This window comes from Trematomus bernacchii, unplaced genomic scaffold (genome assembly GCF_902827165.1).
Source record: "Trematomus bernacchii unplaced genomic scaffold, fTreBer1.1, whole genome shotgun sequence".
Lineage (NCBI taxonomy): Eukaryota > Metazoa > Chordata > Actinopteri > Perciformes > Nototheniidae > Trematomus > Trematomus bernacchii.
The window spans coordinates 24,845,209-24,865,178 of record NW_022987720.1 but is presented as its reverse complement, the minus strand read 5'-3'; the positions used below and the strand labels follow the sequence as shown (position 1 = coordinate 24,865,178).

At 39.2% G+C, this 19,970-nt stretch overlaps 1 protein-coding gene across 1 annotated transcript; it reads left to right on the top strand.

Moving 5' to 3' along the window:
• The first annotated feature begins 7,303 nt into the window (after positions 1–7,303).
• Positions 7,304–19,583, top strand: LOC117493216 (SEC14-like protein 1). Its single transcript, XM_034143670.1, has 16 exons — positions 7,304–7,476; positions 7,856–7,943; positions 10,658–10,807; positions 11,018–11,149; positions 11,601–11,729; positions 11,820–12,033; positions 12,586–12,695; positions 12,917–13,106; positions 13,533–13,621; positions 14,033–14,103; positions 14,205–14,376; positions 15,362–15,496; positions 16,952–17,086; positions 17,257–17,508; positions 18,008–18,186; positions 18,898–19,583. The coding sequence occupies exons 2-16, from the start codon at positions 7,881–7,883 to the stop codon at positions 19,001–19,003; spliced, it is 2,127 nt and encodes a 708-aa protein (XP_033999561.1). The 5' UTR covers positions 7,304–7,476; positions 7,856–7,880; the 3' UTR covers positions 19,004–19,583.
• The last annotated feature ends 387 nt before the right edge of the window (positions 19,584–19,970 follow it).

Genomic DNA, 19,970 nt, shown 5'->3' with positions numbered 1-19,970 from the left:
AGCTTGTCAGAGCTAACTAATAACATGTCACCGCATTCGTGTGACACCGACTGTGGCCTCACAACAAAACAAATATCTATGAATATCTGCACACCTGAGGTTTGCTCTTCTTAACATCATCTGTGAAGCTGAAGGTATGCTGACATATTTATCAACTGAAAGCAGAACGCCACATTGAATTTTCTCCCACACACTGTGCTGTCTGTTCATATGGAAGAATAAATGTTGATACAGAATATATCTGGATGACTTTTGCAATATTCTGCAGGATGATATCTTCCCTGAAAATTAGTTTGAACAGTCAATGTGGATGTTAAGCTAGGGGAGGAAATTCCTTCAAGGCCAATAAAACATACTTCTATCAAGAGGTGTGTTGGGATAACTATCAATTAAATAGAACTTAAAAGAAACCCATATTTTAAATAGCTTAATCTAAATCAATAACTGGCCCTCTAAAGATGAACGCAGAGTTATTTGGTCAAAAACTGAAAAGTTTGACATTTGGGAACTCTGCTATTTACTTTCTTGCAGAGAGTCAGATGGGAGATCTATCTTAGATCTGCACTGTAGATATGAAGCAAGCAAAGATAACAGGTTGAGGTTTTACAGAGGGCTTACGTAGCTTATCTGTTTCATGACCGGGTGCAGTGACTTTCTAGAGTCTCAACTGGTGCCTGGCAGTCACAAAGTCACAACAGGACTCTAGGAAGTTCCTACAAGCAGCCAAGAAATCCTTCGCCAAACAATAACAGGGGATTAGTGAGCTTTTAGAAGTGTCAATAGTCTGAGATTGAGACCTCTGGACAGAGCCAGGCTAACTGTTTACAGTCGTAATGCTTAGCTAACTGGCTCTTGATTTTTGCTTCATATTTAGCTTATACATGAGAGTGGTATTGGTATTTTCTCATATCAGCCTTTGAAAGATAGTCATGAGGCTACTCCAATATTCATCCCTGGCTTCAATGTTATATACCTTGCTTGCGTCTGCGATATTAACCAGCAACTGGTGACCACCTTAACACCTTATAACTTCAACATGTAGGTATTATCAAGTTTAACAAGTAAAAACATTCCATACCAAAACCTGACTGACACTGACTAATGGAGGCCCTTAATCTAGGATGTAGCAACAGAGCAGAGACAAGATGACTGATATGATATGAGGATGTTTCCTTTAAATCTCCTGAATGAGTTCTTCTATCCAGAGCTGCCCGTATGCTCCTCATTTGAATATGAAAGGGTACTGGAAGCATACATCATGATGATTGATTCTGAGCAGATTGAAGGAAGAGTAATTTGTTACAGTATGTTGTGCCTCAGAGTCCAATGCATTGCAATCCATCTTTATATCAGAGGACCAACATGTATACCAATTACCGACTCTGAGATCATCATTACACCAGGATAACAACTTTCTCCAGCTGCCAACTCCACGGATACTGAATGTTTTTGGCAACCGTAGCTGTTTGAGCACAGTCACCTGCACCCCATTAGCACTGGTCTTCTATCTGCCAATTGTAGCATATGCCCTTCATGTGTGAGGACAAACCTTGACAGTTTTAGCATGCTCTAAATTCTGCAGCCTTTCATCAAAAAAATGTCAAAGCTTTTGAGGTGAAATATGCCTCCCGGGCTAAGATGCGCGTTCAGCTGGAAGAAGCATGAATGTGGCTTTTGTTATTTCAGGACAGTGTTGGATGTGTGATAGCTGGTTGGTTTCCTCATCTAGTTTTACTGTCTGCCAGCGCTTTTTTACCCATATACAATGTTGGAATATATATTTCTCAGACGTAATTATTTTAGCCCGCTCCAAGGCAATAATGTGGTTTTCTGTCTTATAGTGATTTTAGAAGGCTAATTTTAAGCTTTTCTGCTCTGCTTGATGTCTCTTTGAACGAGTATGCACTTTAAGAATCTGTCTTATTTTCTCGTAGATGAGAGGCATGGGATTTCATAAATCACACCTCCTTTCTCTGGTCTTGTTTCAGATGTTATCCTTGGGGTTGTACTACAAGCTGGCACGGTTTAATGTGGGGGTTTACAGGGAATGGATGGGATGTATTTCACTTGCCTTTACATGTGCGTTGGTGTACCACTTTCTGCATGACAGATATGTAAACCCAGAAAGAAAACATCATCACAACACCTTCGTACAAATAGACAAATGTGTTTTCTTTATGAATACTATATGAAATGGTGTATGCTGTTAGTGTCTCAAAGGACATTGGCAGGTTACATCTTCATGACTAAGGACATAAATCTACAGCAATTCAAAGTTTCAATTAGGGCAAGAAAAATCTATTATTATCAGCCATGCCTTAAAATTAACCTTATTCTGCTTTGTGTTTCCTCACCAGCATGCTTTAAGGGTGCAATCTGACATATCTGGCTACCTGATCCGCTGAAAAAGAAGCGCCATTTCACCTCGCTTATACTGTCATTAGTTACAGTATATATATTTTAAAAAGCCAACTAGGGCAAAAAAAACTAGAATTTGAGTCTTTCTCATGTACACTGGTATATTATCTCACGAGTGGTGTATAGATTTCCTTAGTCATCTTTGAGTTAACTTTGCCACTAACCTCGTACTGTATTATCAGTGTAAGCTTTTATAGTTTGTTTAAAGGGGACCTATCATGCAAAATGCACTTTTGTACGTCTTTTATACATGAATATGTGTCCCCGGTGTTCCAGGGAACTCACCAAGTGTCAGAAAACACAACCCTCTCTATTTTCCTCCATACCCAAATCTCTAAAAAAGGGGCTGCAACGGATCTGATAAAAACTGATCCAGATTTGAACACTGTCCTGACGTCAGGACAGTGGCGCTACGGCTATTGGGCCAACTCCACCAATCAGGAGGAGACCGCCACGGCCATTGCCGTTCGAAAGCGCTGGAGACGCTGTAGTACATATGCCAGGCCAGTAGATGGTGCTGTTCTCACTGAATCTGCCCCTGCACAAACAGAGCTATAAATTGTCAAATTGAGCAAAATGAGGCATGGCTAAAATGCATGATCTGTTTGGTATTTTGAAAAAAAAAAAGTATAAATATGCCTTATATAGGTATGGTCCTACACTATATTATTCAAATATAGCATGATAGGTCCACTTTAATGGACACAAAAACATAAAAAAACTAGCGGCTACGACAGACGACTGGTGTTACCTCACAACAACATTTCACATTCACACAAAGCAAATAAGACCAAATATGCCCCTGTGTGTGAGGAAATAACTCTCTACAGAAGCAGATGGCAGTTTTAAAATAACTTTACATTGCAATAATCATATGAGATGAAGATAACAAATGTTAAGAGTCTTTTGTGTGTGCCCTCCTGACTTAAATATTTTCCTTGCTGTTTCTCACTTTGATTCCTCTTATTGTGTACTGATTTGCTTTAGCAGGGCAGCTCTACTTCTTGTCTGATTGGCGAGAAGCTGTCGCTACAGCTGTTGCTTCTAGTGCTAAAAGTGGAATTACAAGACAGGACTTGCCGGGTAGCTGCTTAGCATTATTACTTCAGTCGATATCTTTGCACAACAATGCATAGATGTTTCGGACATGACATCAAAACTGTTACTTCGTCACCTTCTAAGGATGAGGTTGGTTCATATACTACTGAGCAAAATGCACGTGCTCATTTGAAGGGTTAGTGCACGTTGGTGGAAGAGACCAGGCAAGGAAATCATTTCGCTGTTAAAAAATCTTGCAGCCATTGCATTTATATTGCATTAAAGCAACATGAATTCTTCCTAATGCAATATACTCAATTACAAAAAGATGTCCCTGAGGTTTAGACAGCTAATGCCCCTTCTCCTCATTAAAACATACTGTATGCAAACCATTATTTTCCAAGTGGTTTGTTTTGACCTTCTGTCTACAGTTGGCACTCATCTGCTAGGATCAAGAATAAGAAGCTATTTACTTAGTATACACCACATGGCACTTGAGAGTTCCTGCAGGTGCTATAAATGTTAATATTAATCTGACATTGGACAATGTGTAGGAGCTGCAGGCTGTGCTTATGGAGGAAGCCCGGGAAATGACGTTTTAATCTCGTGATTCTCTGATTCCCACCTGCAGGGAGGCACTGAAAGACATACGGTATAAAGATCCTGCTGCTCAAGTGGTTTTACCAATATAAATTCTGTCAATCATTTAAGGTAATGTCTTTTCAAATATAGCATATAACATTCATGCTTTGTAGATTTGTTTTACTTTGCAATGATCAGTAACAAACTGAGGACCTCAAGTGGATGGTTAATGAACAACACCTGCCTTTGTGAGAGCCATGTGAAAGAACTGTCCTTACTGTGCGTACCATGTGAGGTGTATTTACCAAGCATGATAATACTGTCATTCTATCTTACCTCCAACCACCCACTCAAAAGAAAAGAAAACAGTGCCTCTCATGATCTGGCAGGAGTTGAATCACTAATAATCTTCCCACGCTTGGTCCTCAGTTTGACCTTTATGCTGAACTAAGTGTGTCGGTGTCTCATCTAACCATCTGGCAGATCTTCAGATCAGCTCCTCATTACAGCAGATTAAAGAGTTTGGGGAAATATATGTTGCTCACTTAGTAGATAATTGCATGCAAGCCTTTTTTTATGAACAAATATTGCAATCTAATAATAAAACAATACATGATTTTATGTCACATGAATACAAGTAAATTAAAGTATTCTTATAAACTTGCATCAATCACCTGATCTAATTGAAAGCATTGCTTTACTGCTGGATATACTTTATTTTCTATAATCAAATTACATTTTATTTATTTATTGCAGGAGATAACTGTGAGTTGAGAACGTTTTTTTTATTGTTAATCATTTTTTTATATTTCCATTTCATCTCAAATGTAGTTTTAGTTGTGTTACTTGAATTACTTTATTGAGCTTTCCCTCCAGGCAACTGCAGGAGTAGCCTATAAACAACCGTTTTCTTCTTAAAATAAATGGACAAACACACACACACACACTCACGCACACGCACGCACACACACACACACACACACACACACACACACACACACACACACACACACACACACACACACACACACACACACACACACACACACACACACACAAACACACACTTCATTTATTCAGTATTGAAAGTTAAGTTGGAGTGGGTCAGAGGGTACTTTAATTGAATTTTAAATTATCTTATTCAGTACTAAACCCTGCAGCTGCTGGATACACTCGGTGCTCGTCTGAAAATCATTCAAATTTCGTCAAAACTTCTTGTCGATATTTTTTTCTGAGATCATCTCCATTTGAATTCAAATTCACTTTCTCCCTAAGGTCCATTCCTTGGAGCTACGAGGAAGAAAACAGCAAAGTATTCGAAGCCGAATGAAACTAACTTCAAAGAGGAGAAAAAACAATATTGATTTTGGTTCATATTTGTGGATATCTGCTTTATAATAAACACTAACCCAAGGAAATATAGCCCAATTATTCACAAGTCATTGCTTATGTGCACTTTTACTAAACAGATGTACTTTCTGAAAATTATTATTTTATAACCGTAGCTGAAGAGTGGATGTAAAGTGGTTTACTTATTCTCTGGATTACAAATGCATGAATACAAAGCTGTATAGTTGCATAATCTTCATGAGAGTTATTGCCCCGAGGTTTCAGTTCATCACCGGCTGATGTATGCAAAGCCATCTTTAAATCTTGAGAGAAATACATCCAATATGCTTTAGTCATTGTTGGAGTTAATTAAAGGAACACTAAGAGGATTCTAAAAAAAAAGGGATGATGATCTTTGGGAGAGCCAAGCTGAGAGGAGAAACCGTTAAACTTCAGTGTTCGCTTTTCACTTTGTTGGACTATAATTATCACAAACAACTCAAAGTGTAGGTGATTATTTAAAGCAGAAGGAACAGATGAGTCATTGTGTTTGTGATGTGCTTCGAATTAGGCGGTGGGATGTGGCAGGATATGGATTTCAAAGTAACCACTGTTGTCATAATGGAGTCAAGGAGGTTTTTGTGCCTCTTGATCATAATTAGGGTATCAAATGGGAATGACACCTCAACCTTCTCAGCAATTATGAGGAAGGCCTGCAGGATAGGATCTGTCCTTGTTTTTGTATCTGCTCTCAATGGGATTGACATGGTTTTTGACTATCACTATAAAATGACAGGTCAATTTAGGGAAACCAAACCTTAAATAGGTCAAAAAGTCAGAATAAAACACAAGTGACTGAGGTTTAAACCCAGATCTCACGTATTGTGTTGTATTTCCTGTGTAGGACCAGCATGGCAGTTCTTTATCCCACATTGTGTGGAGACAGTAGCTGAGAGCAGCGTGTTTTGTGGCAATATTATTCTTCATGCCTGAGGCTGAGGAGGAGAAGGAGATTATCTGAACTCTACTTCCCCCTCTCAGGATGCTGCTTCTTGAGATTCAATGTGGGACCAGCTGCATCTCACCGGAATAGCTGCTGTGAGGCTGTGAGGCAGTATAGAGACGGAGATACCTTGACAAGAAAGTGTCCCTGGATAAAACGTTAGATGTTGTTGCAACGCTGTCAGTCTTTTTTCACTGCTTATGCATAGAGGACTGCACATCAATGTGATACAGCACATTTTTGATCCTGAAAAACTAGAGAGATGTTAATAATACAACACACTTCAGAGGACTAGAAAGGCACAATGAGGCCAATAATTGAATGTTAATGTATAAATGAAACTTTATATTAACACCTACTACAATGTGAAGAACAATTGCTAAGCAGCTATACACATCTAATACAACAAATTATATTTGGCTGTCTTTAGTCAAACATAATATGTCTTCAGTTGCGTGTTTCATTATTGGAATCTTAATTTCCATCATGACCTCAAGAACGGATGATCAGCAATATTTTGAAGGTGAAACATTTTAATTAATTGATTGGTTTTATTTGGGCAAAATCAGTGTGGTGACTGTTAATATGTCAAAGTTATATGTAGAAATAACTGCCAAATGTAATGTCTAAATCAAAACAAGTTTAATGTTAAAATGAATGCAATTATGACCTTTAAAAAAAAAAGTATTTCAAAAACAATTTACCTCTTCATTGTAGCGGAGTAGAAGACGAACAAAGTAGCATAAAATGCTCAAGTAAAGTACAATTACTTCAAAATTGTGTTTAAGTTCATTACTTGATACTATAGTAACATTACACCACTTATCGCCGCATGTTAGAAATACGTCAGTGTGTCCTTTCACAATAAAGCGTCCGATGGTTTGGAACAAAAAGAGTATTACGGACTTCCTGTTTGTCTAAAAGAAGGCGGAGACTGTGCTTCAGACTAACGGATGGACCATCTGTAGTTTTCATTTCTCGTGTTTACAAAATTAGAAAACTAGCTTACTTCTTTCCCTTGCCAGCTGTCAGTATGGATAATACACAGAGAGTTGGAGAGAAACAGTGACGCACCATACATTAAGAAGCCAGGATTCAAGAGTGCTGTAAGTCAAGTTTCTTTTTTGTTTCGCTTCTCAGGCCGTATTCACTAACCAAAAGAGTACTCCATGTCCGAGTATAGTTTGTAAACTCGGTATCAATCTATTCTCATTAATTATTGATACTATGTAGCCTAAAGATGCTAACTGGTGGCTCCTATTGTTTTCTTCTTCTACGTTTTAACACAAATCTGCAGTATCATAAAAAAGGTCACGTGAAAGTATTTTTTTCCTTCATTGAGACTTTACTCAGCTGCTGTAATGTAATGTGTTTACAACAGTCACACTGTACCATAGATAGAATGTAACTCATGGAAATTACTGTCATGCTGTTTTAATGTGTCATTCGCTGAGTCATGATAGGGTCTGTGTGGTTATCTAACAGAAGCTTCCTGTGAAACGGCGTCAACATGGTGCAGGAATACCAGTCCCCTGTCCGGGTCTACAAGCATCCATTTGAGTTGATAATGGCGGTGAGTAGTGTGTTTACATCCAGGGCCATTATACAGGCAATCTATGGTCATTACTGTGCATTATCTCAAATAACTAAGCTGGAGACCAAGGTGCATTTGTTATTATTGTTGCCAGTGTAGCTTTGACCCCTGCAATCTTTAACCACGACTTTTGCCGTAATAAAAGCGAAATATAAATTCTGAAAATATGAATTAAACTGCTTTCTTAGTGGATTCCACTTTATTGCAGTTTTCAGGAAACCAGACTTTCTCATAAACCTCGACAGCTTATCTGTAGCCTTGTCTGCCTACCAGGGTCATCTGCTTCCCTCTGGATACATAACATGCAATGAATGCTGTGTTGAGTGAATAGGCATACTGTAAACACTCTTTTGTTTAATGAATGCTGTGGTTAAAAAAGAATTATGTAGGGTCTGAGCTGCTTAATGAACTTCACATTTCTTTATCCAATGCCAGGCTCACCATTTAAATGTGTTATGCCTATTTAACTTGCCTAGGTGTTGGATATGTATGCAAAAAGTAATGGTAAAGAATATGCACAGAATACAGAAGCAAATGTTGCTCCATGAAGCTCTTGTGTTTTGCAAGGCCGCCCTTGATGAAAGAAATTCTCAGTACATTATCATTCAATGTAATCGTCAGAGCTGTTTTATCTTTTATCCTCGTGTATACCAGACATGCGCTCGTACGATTCATGGAGATAAGTCATTCAGCTTGAAAACAAGCACGAAAAAATACTTATTGCTAAATAATTTAAGACCAAAATGAAAAATAAGCCCACTTTTTGACAAAAAGGGAAGCAGCTGTAGTGTGTTGTCCTGTTGTTATTATTTTTGAGGGCAAGAGTCCTAAAGTTATTTGATATAATTGCTGCTGTTTAAAGAAAAAGTTTTAGTAGAATATACCGTGACATTTTTCTAGCAATATATGATTTATATTTCAGTGCAGCAGCATTCTACAGTCCTTTAGATAAATGTACTGAAATTACAAGCTAAATCTCACTTTCCAAACATTTATCCACCATGTTAATTTATGTGAAATTCTTGTTTTTGATACTGATGTATTGTTCTCTTCAACTACAACTCAATGCTTTAAATCCATGTAAGAATGAGAGCAAAAGTAGGACAAAGGTAATTCCAATTGCATTTCCATGAATGTGTTTTTTTCACCCACTTTCACAGCCTGCTCTTACTTGTTTTCTGCAGTTATACATTAAGCCGAAGACTTGTGTAATATCCTCAGAGCAGTGATGCTGCAGTAACACTTTGCTCTGCAGACTATAACTCCTTCACCAAGCAGTCTTAGTTCGCACCTACACAAGCTTCATTTCCAAGGAAACTTCTATTACAGAAAATCTCAGATATGAAATGTATCTTGGAAATATCCTATAATAGGTCTTTTGTGACAACTAAATAACTGCCCCTGTGAAAAGATCCAGGCCTGGAAAGCCTGAGGGAGAAGGTCCAGTGAATAGTCAGCCCCCATTTCTATCTGAGCCTTCTCATTAGTCTCCTTACTTTTATTACTCCAGCTAACAATCTGTGTCCTGGATAGCACTCGATGTTTAACTACTGACATCATTGTTGTCCCTGTCATGACACGTCTTTATGACTTTCCTGGGTTTTTAATGAACAGATAGACTAAGCTAACTGTGTTTGACACTGGTAAAATTGCATATAATCAAGATTTGCTGAGAAAACAAAGCATTTTTCTTGCTCCGCAGCCATTAAACTGTTAGCCGGTGTGATGCTAATGTGGAATATGATGTTTAATATGGTGGATAATATTGTTTTCTTACATAAGATAACATATTTTGTTGCTATTAGGTTCCCACTAACCTTGTATATCAGGAGTGATATAAATATGTTTGTATACCATGCAGAACTGCTTTATGGTTACTCTATATATTTAAATATTTAACAGGCAGCTATTTTTAACAATGAATTAATAATACACTATGTTTATATAGCACTTTTGAAATAAGACTAAATTGCAATTAACAAAGGAGCTACATATCAGAATCAGGATAATGCCGTATATAAATTGGTTTTAAGAAATGACTTAAAGGTGAATTCAGGCAACAAACCTTGTCAAAACACACCAATACAAATTTGTTTTTTTAGAGGGAATTAAAAGAGGATAGGGAACTCCCCAGTCCTATCTGCTAAGGCTATAGCGTGATGGTTAACTTGTCAATATTTCCCCAGCAAAACCACGCTGCTACTAGTTACATAGACTCCAGACTATTTTGCATATCCTGAAACAACCACTCAATCATATCATCATATCATATTGCCAGGTGAGCTTTTGTGAAATGTGTTTAGACAGTGTCACTCAGTGTGCTGTTGACAGTACAACTCCATAAAAGCTATCACTGAGGCTGTTTGCTTTTATATGAACTGTTAAAGCCTCTAACTATTGAATGCATCCTAACCAGACAAAGACATCATGCAAATCACATGCTGTAGTCATGAGCCAGGAACAGTCTAGTCTAGACTTCTGGAAATATCAGCTGACCTTCTTGTAATTGGAACATTCAAAGCCGCTTTCCTGCCCAATCAGAGAGCTCCTCATAGTGGGCAGGATAAAAGCAACATCCTTCAGAGGGAACATAATGTACAGAGCCAGGCACACCAAGTCTATAACAAAAAAGTACATCAACCCTAAAGAATCTACACATGTATTTTATAAATCATTTTCTTTCCCCCTCTCAGGCCTATGTGAGGAGGTTCCCAAAGTCGCCCCTGATCCCAGTGTTCGTGGACAGTGAGATCGTCAACGAGACCCAAAGCAAGGATGGATCCACGGTGGTCACAGAGAGGCGCTGTATGATCGACATCGAGGCCCCACGGCTTCTGAAACGGGTACATCCTCTCCGACCTTTACCAGAGCATGAAAGGCCACGAGACATTCATAACATTTGCTGTAATCAGATAATTAGATATTAGAACACGAATAGGAATGTTTGCCAAGACTGTGTCAGATGTGGCATTTTCTGTCAATGTTTGAAAGGTTGTTTTGATCCACTTGCTGATGTATTTGAGTGTAAACCATGTTTTTGTATCTCCATGCAGATTGCTGGTGTAGACTACCTGTACTTTCTCCAGAAGAACACTCTGAATCACAGAGACAGGACGCTCCACATCGAGGTCCGCAACGAGACGTTTTCCAACAGGGTCATTGTCTACGAGTCCTGCAACTACACGGTGAGCCTCAGAATGGAACAACATTTTGATTTATTTTATGTTGTACTCACATTTATAGACGAGATCCCCACCGCTGCATGTGCATACAAACCTTGCTTTACTACCAAGTGCATCATTGTTCTAAATGATCCTCTCATGGTGTGCCAAATGCACTTGTATCTACAGGTTGGGTCTTTAAAGTCAATGTAGTGTTACTTGCTCCAATAATACCTACCGTGCTCTAACATTTCATGACGTTCCCCAACATAACCCCCACTAGCAATATCGTTTCTGCTGCTTGTGATTACTTCAGTACGTCGAGTCATCTGCGACATACATTTTTTTCAATCATTATCTTGCAACGCACTGCTGATTTTGCCCTTTTTCATGACTTACAAGGGAAATAACAAGGGTTGTAACATACTGTATTAAAGATGTAATCTACATCATACATTTTGATCCTCTTCCACAGGTTCATCCGGAGAATGAAGACTGGACGTGCTTCGAACAGACAGCTAGTCTGGATGTTAAGTCCTTTTTTGGATTTGAGAACTCGGCAGAGAAGATAGCTATGAAACAGTATGCAAGCAGTATTAAAAAGGTGTGCATCTTTTTAAATTAGCTTGAATCGACACTACCTTCCACCGTTTCCCAGTAACTTAAAAAGTGTTGTCTCCTTGTTGTGTTGTAGGGCAAAGAAATGATCGAGTACTACCTCAGTGAGCTGGAGGACGAAGGAGTAACCTACATACCTCATTGGACCCCGCCTGTTGTCTCCGGCACTATCAGGCTCCAGCTGGCGCCCCCCTCCATAGCCAGAGCCATCCCAGAGAACAGTGCTCAGACGGGACCCGACAGTACAGACGCAGACGCAGACGCTGAGATCGTGCCTGGCTCTCCTGACGGTCGGTGTTTAATCTCTAGTCACAATCAGTTATAGAGTAGCAGCTAACACCCAAAACAGTACAGTGATTAGGTTAGAAGAATTGTGTTGTCGAAGTCATCTTTAACTGGTGATATAATCAATAGTTTACCAGTTTTACTATTAATATAATCATTTCTTGTAAGCCCTGTGCTTTGTGTAATCATTTACTTAATCTAGGATTGCTCTATCAGTCAAACTATTCCTTTTTATATTGACTTTTTTTACGGTAGATTTACCCAGGACGCAGATATTTACATAGGACTTAACTTTAAGTCTATAAATAATAACACAAATTATAATAATATGTATATACTGTGTATATAGGATTTTAAAAGCATTGAATCTCACACTAGTACAAACCGTATTTTCCACTATCTGAGTGCCAAATGTTGACATTAAAAATAACAGCAGCAAACGGGGCAAAGCAACTTATTTTCCTCTTGTTGAAAATCAATTGTCCAGCTCCTGTTTTCTCTGATTTATGCATGCGATATGTGCTAACTTTACATTGAACATGTTCTTTGGCCTGCAGACAAGTTGGATGCCGACTACATCAGGCGTTACCTTGGTGATTTAACGCCTCTGCAGGAGAGCTGTCTTATCCGACTGCGCCAGTGGCTCCTGGAAACCCACAAGGGCAAGGTCAAATACACACACACACACACACACACACACACACACACACACACACACACACACACACACACACACACACACACACACACACACACACACACACACACACACACACACACACACACTTATGCCTGGACTTCTGCCCACTTCTTGCACACTTGTATGTACTGTAGATGAGTAATAGAAAGCATTAATTTGATTAAAGTATTATTCATTTTAACTTTTAGATTCCTAAGGATCAGCATGTGCTCCGCTTCCTGAGGGCCAGAGATTTCAACATGGACAAAGCCAGGGAGTTCTTGTGCCAATCGCTCACCTGGAGGAAGCAGCACCAGGTGGACTTCCTGTTGGACACATGGGAGCGCCCACAGCTGCTGCAGGACTATTACACCGGAGGATGGCACCACCATGACAGAGGTACTTGTCTCATACTGGCTGCCTGCCAATATTATCTCTACTCAGTTTCATGTCATGTCACTGCCTACTGTTGTTGTACTGTGGGGGAAAGTGGACACTCAGCAGTAAAGATAAAGAGACGGGAGTGGGTTTTGTTGTCTGTATTTAAAAAGTCCTCATGGGTTTAGATGGCCTGTTAATTATTGACCGTAAAGTCTGAGCACCATCTGTTGTAGCTTCCACGTTTAAATATGAGTCATTGCTTTTAATGGAACAGCTGATCCGCCAGGCTAGAGTGAGGACGTGAACACATGAAGTGCACTTGTCCTACCAAACCACTTAATTTAGTTAGATGACCTACAGCTGAGTCCTGCTATGTAAAGTCATTACGACAAAAGGATCTAACTTTGTGTGTGTGTGTGTGTGTTTTGTGTGTGTGTGTTTTAGAGGGACGTCCTCTGTATATCTTGCGACTGGGGCAAATGGACACAAAGGGCTTGGTGCGAGCCTTGGGAGAGGAGGGGCTGCTGAGACAGGTAACATCAATGAATGCATGTGTTTCACAATATTTAAGCAACATTTTGAATTTAATAAGAATACCACAACCCCAAAATGTGTCCTTAGTACATCAATTGCTCACCCTGCGTTATGTTGAATTCAGAAAAGTCTTTCACTTTTTTGTCTAAGTGTTTTAAATAATTAGCAAAAATATGCGTTTAGGGAGTAGTGACCATACAACTGGATAAATACGTTTATAATGCACAAGTTGTTGAATAATTCAATTTATCGAGACTTTTTCAGTACGTATTTCATGATTCGTTCACAGTAGAATTGTGCTAGAAAATATTATTTTCACAAATGAATGGTATCTATGATCATTTGGTGGGCGAAGTATACCTTTAAAATATTATCAGGCACATTAACGCTACAACTTAAATGTAACCCAGGTCCTGTCCATCAACGAGGAGGGTCTGAGGCGTTGTGAGGAAAACACCAGAGTCTTTGGTCGACCAATCAGGTAAAGGCCTAAATATGAATCTCTGTATCTTCTGTGGTTAACAGCAAATCACACACTTATAGTCCACGTCCATCTAATGTCTCTGTCAATGTGTCGGTCAGCTGCTGGACCTGCCTGGTGGATCTGGAGGGTCTCAACATGCGTCACCTGTGGAGACCGGGAGTGAAGGCTCTGCTGAGGATCATCGAGGTGGTGGAGGCCAACTACCCCGAGACCCTGGGCCGCCTGCTCATACTGCGGGCCCCCAGAGTCTTCCCAGTGCTCTGGACCCTGGTGAGAATAAATGTCTGCCATTAACGTGCTTTTAAAGAGGCCCTATTATGCTCTTTGGGGTTTGCCCTTTCCTGTGGTGTGTTATATATATTTGTGTGCATGTTAATGGTCTGCAAAGGCTTAAATCCCAAAGTTCCCTCCAGAGGGAGTTTCTCTCCCACACTCTCCCCCTGCCTGAAACGCCTCCATTGGACTCCTTTGTTTACTTCTGTAACATAGTGACATCACTATATAACACTTGCGCCTCTATTGGATAGCGGAACAAATTGTACGTGATAGTCTAAGGGGCGGGATGTCTCTAAGCGGTTGACCAATCACAACAGAGCCGGTGTGCTAACCAATCAGAGCAGACTGGGGCTCTGGTTTCAGACAGAGGGTGAAAAGAGGTGCTGCAGCGAGAGAAATAAAGAGCTTTTTGAACATGAAAGCATGGAGACATGTCCCAGTAGAGACACTACATACAAATATCAACATGATGATATGTACTTTATATTTCATCATCCGAGTGTGGAAGATTGTATGTAAATGTACAGTACAGACACAGAGTATGAATCTTACTGGGTGCATATGTGAATATAAAAAAAATGAAATGAAGGGGACGGTTATTACAACCATGCAATATGCTGATCCTCGTGGGGGAAATCAGATCATTGCTACAGTACAGCAAAATGGTATGTTTGTAATAATGGCATTCAGCAAAGAAATAAAAATAAGTAGCGAAATAAATCAAAAAAGCAATATACAGTGGAGGCATTATATAAGCAGATTTTAAGTATACGCAACAAATGGAAAACGTATTATATAGTATGAGTTTATATGATGATAAAATAAGTGTAAAATACAAATTCAGATGTTTAGCAACACCATCAACCAGCCGATCTCTATATTTCTTAAACATGAATATTCAGAGTTTCATGGATTGACTTTAGTTGAGTTGATAACATGCTATTGCGTTTTCTGATGATATTTGGTGTGTTGTTCCCAGGTGAGCCCTCTGATTGATGAGAATACCCGGAAGAAGTTTCTTGTTTACGCTGGAAACGACTACAAGGATCCAGGGGGATTGGTGGATTATATTGACAATGAAATCATCCCTGACTTCCTGCGAGGGGACTGCATGGTGAGTCCACAGTGTACCGTTCCTAATGCATATAATAGTGTTCAGACAAAAACGTTTAAAAAGAATATATGATTGTAATGATTGCATTTTTCCTAGTATGTGTCCTGCTTTGAAGTCTGAAAGCTAGAGTCACATGAATAGAGATGATTATGTGGATAACAATGGCAACGGAGGGAGGTTTCCTCTGGAGGCAGCATATTGTAATAGTTTTTTTAAATTGCGGCCATAAAAATGTTCAACGGTATTTGTCGATTTTACTGAAAGCTTTAAGAATATATTCAAAGTATAAAAATGTAAAAGACAAATGTGCTTTCAGCCCCCAAGGACTAACACACTGCATTCCAAAAGAGGCTTAGCATATGGACAAGACGAAAAGTATGTGCATGGAGTTCTGCGACCGACTTTATTCGAATTTTAGTTTGAAGTGTTTCTAAAGAAATGCTCAGATTTATTCCAGCAGAAATCTCTACAAAACATGAGTCACACAGCCCTGAACATGTTGTTCAGTCGTTATGGCTGCACCTTCTTTAATGTGCAATGGCAATTTAGCTTCTCTTTTAACCCTTAGATGCATAAGTGGGTCTTTTTTGACCCGGTGAGGTGGTTTTCTTGAAGTATCTTTGTAGTTACATTTTTTTATCGTTTCATATTCCAGCTATTCCTCAAAAAACATGCCATTCAAATTTTTCATTTAAATTTTATAAATGCTAAGAAATTGTAGTTTTTGTATTACTACCCCAAGCTTCCATAAGTGGGTCAAAAATGACCCGCATGCATTTTCTATGGGATCCTCTGGGAACCTTTGATTCTTATCACCTGTTGCTGTCAGGAATACATTCACTGTAGACCACACGGACTACATCACGCGTGACACCTCTCAGGAACATTATTTTACATAGTAAGATCTGATACCTGTCAGTATAATAATCATACATTATATTTGTATAGGGCTTTTCAAGGACTCAAAATCGCTTTACAATATAAGGGAAGGTTAGGGTGGGGGGTATAGGACTATCAAACTTGATCAACCGGCATGGATTGATGGGGGGTGGGCTATGAGTAGAGGAAAAGAGATGAGTTTTGAAAAGGGACTGGAATACTGTGAGGGTCTCAGAATAGCGGAGACCTATGTTCAAAACGTTTTTTTTCAAAATGTAAAATAAATGTCTAAAATTATAAATAGTGAAAAATTAAATATAAAATATTTCTAGTGTGAACCAAAATATAATACTAAATATTATACAAGTGATTTTTCTTAACCAAAATGACAAAAATTGCATAAAAACACATATTATTCTAATACGGGTCCTTTTTGACCCACTTATGGAAGAGTGTAGGGTCCAGTCACTCGTGCATCTAAGGGTTAACAAACAAACAGAGAAATGTCCACATGAAAACCTACATTTATGCGAGTTGTCACTTTGTTCAGCTTGTGTTTTTATTTTCTGTCCTCAGTGTGACATCCCCGAGGGAGGTATGGTCCCCAAATCTCTGTACAGGACGGCAGAAGAGCTGGAGAGTGAGGAGAACCGCCTGCTGACTGACTCCATCTATAAGTGTGCCAGTATTTTCAAGGGAGCCCCATATGAGGTATGACCCCTGCTTTTGAAATTGGCTCTCAAATCCACAGATTATATTATGTGGATGAGGGTGCCACCTGCTGGAAGAAATCCACACTGCAGTTTTAGATGAATATACAACTGTTAAATGGCCTGCTGTGAGCCGATCTGTGCTTCTAATCTCCTGACATCCTCCTGCAGATGCTGATCGAGATCACCGAGGCCTCCTCCGTCATCACCTGGGACTTTGACGTGTGTAAAGGAGATGTACATTTCAACATATACCATTCTAAAAGGGTCCCACAGCCCCCTAAGAAAGACACTCTCGGGGCCCATGGCATCACCTCCCCAGGGGCCGTTAACGCCCAGATGATTGACAGGAACTGGGTGCTGGGCCAGGACTACAGCATGGTGGAGAAAGCCCTCATCTGCAAGGAGGGAGAGAGCGTACAGGTCAGAGAGCTTTCTAACAGCACTATCACCTGTCTTTATACCTGAACTTAAAGGGGCCCTTTTATACATGTTGGGCATCCCTTCCCTGTAGTGTGTTATATAGGTTTATGTGCATGTAAATGGACTGTAAAGTCTAAAACCCCAAACCTCCCTGACAATCCCCCCCGGCCTGAAGACACTTCGATTGGACTCCTTTGTTTTCTTCCCGATCATAGAGACTTCACTATGTAACACTGACGCTTCTATTGAAAAATAAAGACCTTTTTGAACATTAAAGCATGTACACATTTTGCAGTAGAGGCATAAAAAACATGAACATATGAACCTGAAAATGAGCATAAAAGGGCATCTTTAACTTACAACATAAACTTATTTTCTCGAGTACAATATATATAAATATGTGCTAAAGTGGCTCTAACACTATCTGTTTTTTTAAAGCAAATTAAATTCTCCATTACCTCAGTCTCATATTAATACTCGGCTCTCCTCTGATCAACAGGGCTCCCACGTGACGCGCTGGCCCGGCTGCTACATCCTGCAGTGGCGCTTCCACAGCTCCCCCGCCTGCTCCGCCTCCAGCCTGCCGCGAGTGGACGATGTGCTCGCCTCGCTGCAGGTCTCCTCCCACAAGTGTAAGATCATGTACTACACCGAGGTGCTGGCATCCCATGACTTCAGGTCAGTTTGTTTCCCTGCTCGTGTCCTGTCTTTCTTTGTGTTACACTGAGGCTGTGTGGGCTGATCAAAAATCAATGTTGTGATATTTCTGGAAGTAAATTGTCCTTTCAGACATGTTTACACCTGTTTCATGTGGTGGAAGACGTCTTCAGACTTATTACTTAAGTAAATAAGCAATGCTGAATTGTTAAAATAATCTGTCTGCAATTAAAATGCATGCTTTCAAAATCTAACTTAATTTAAATTAAAAAAAGATATTTGTTCCAAAATTAAAAGTACTTGTTTTGCATTTGCATGGCCCATTTTAGAATCGTATATTAATGGGTTAATGGTGTTGACTGTAAATGCATTAATGTATTCATTACAGTTGGTGGGACTTTTTTTTTATTTCTTTGTACACTACTGCTGGATATTTTAACCTATAATCATATATTAATGTTTATTTATTATTTAATTTATATTTAGTTTTAGCTTTAAATCCTTATCAGTAAAATAACCCAAAACAAAAGCTGTCAAATAAATGTAATAAAAAGAACAATATTCACGTCAGTAAAAATATAAAATAGTGTCAGAAGAAATGATCCAGGAAAGATATTTCAAAATTGTATTTATTTTCAGTACTTGAGTAAATGTACTGGACTGCAACACTTTTTATACGTTTTTTATTAGGTAGAATCAACATTTCTCTCCTGTCTTTTTCTGTTATTTCAGGGGATCCATGACCAGTCTGCAGTCCAGTCATAGTGGTTTCTCTCAGCTCAGCGCTGTCACCACTTCCTCTAGCCAATCACACGCCAGCTCCACCGTCTCCAGGTAGCATCTGCCCGCCAGCTGCCACCGACAGCAGGGACCTTAACCTAGTGACATCTTACTCAAACTGTGCCTTATGCCTCCAGAGAGAGGCAGCCTTACACTCACACTCACTAATGACAACTTGATCTAACAACTGAGGGTGAGGAGAGTATTATGTCAAATATTTATGAATAAATAAATGTTTTTTTTGTTTTTTTAAGATGGGTCAATACAGTATTATTGGTAGGGGATCATGTATTTATAAGTTTCCATCCCATATGATGACTAAGTTGAACAATAGTGTACATTATAACAGAAACAATGCACAGTGCCAATATCTTGAGTTGTAGTTTCATGTGTCCAAAACATCTGCTGGATTAATTTAAGCAACATTTGATTTTTACATGCAATTAAATGTAGGTTTCTGTACAATGCACACAGCGCCTGTCCCTGAAGTTGCTTGTATTGCCCACAAGATGTCAGAGTCCTCTGCTCTGAAATCTGCAGTGTACTCTCCACATGCATTTCCCCTCACACTTTGTCTGTCCTTCGAAGAAATTGTAAGAAGTGTTGTTTAAATAAAGAATTTATCACAAGCATTAATATTGATGTGTGTCTTTATATTACATTTTGAGAAAACAATAACTGCTGTGCGGGAGACGCAGTGGGGGAAGTAATTTTGCTGGAACAATGGTTTATTAATCATTTTTACAGCAATAGGTGAGATGTTAAGAGCATGCAGATAATATGAAATCTCTTTTAAAATATTCTGCGCATGTCATGTTGATGTTTGGGCTTGTTAGGCAGAGCTGTTGAATTTTCTGGGGATGCTAATTCCAATGCAATATAGTGCAGCGTCTCGTAATCGGGCACAGGTCCAGGCAGACAACAGATTTGCATAAAACTTTAATTTCCATGAACTTATCAGATGCTTCCAGCAAAAGCTTAATTAAATTTCCTTGTGTTGGTTGTTTCCCTTGGTTTGCAAATGT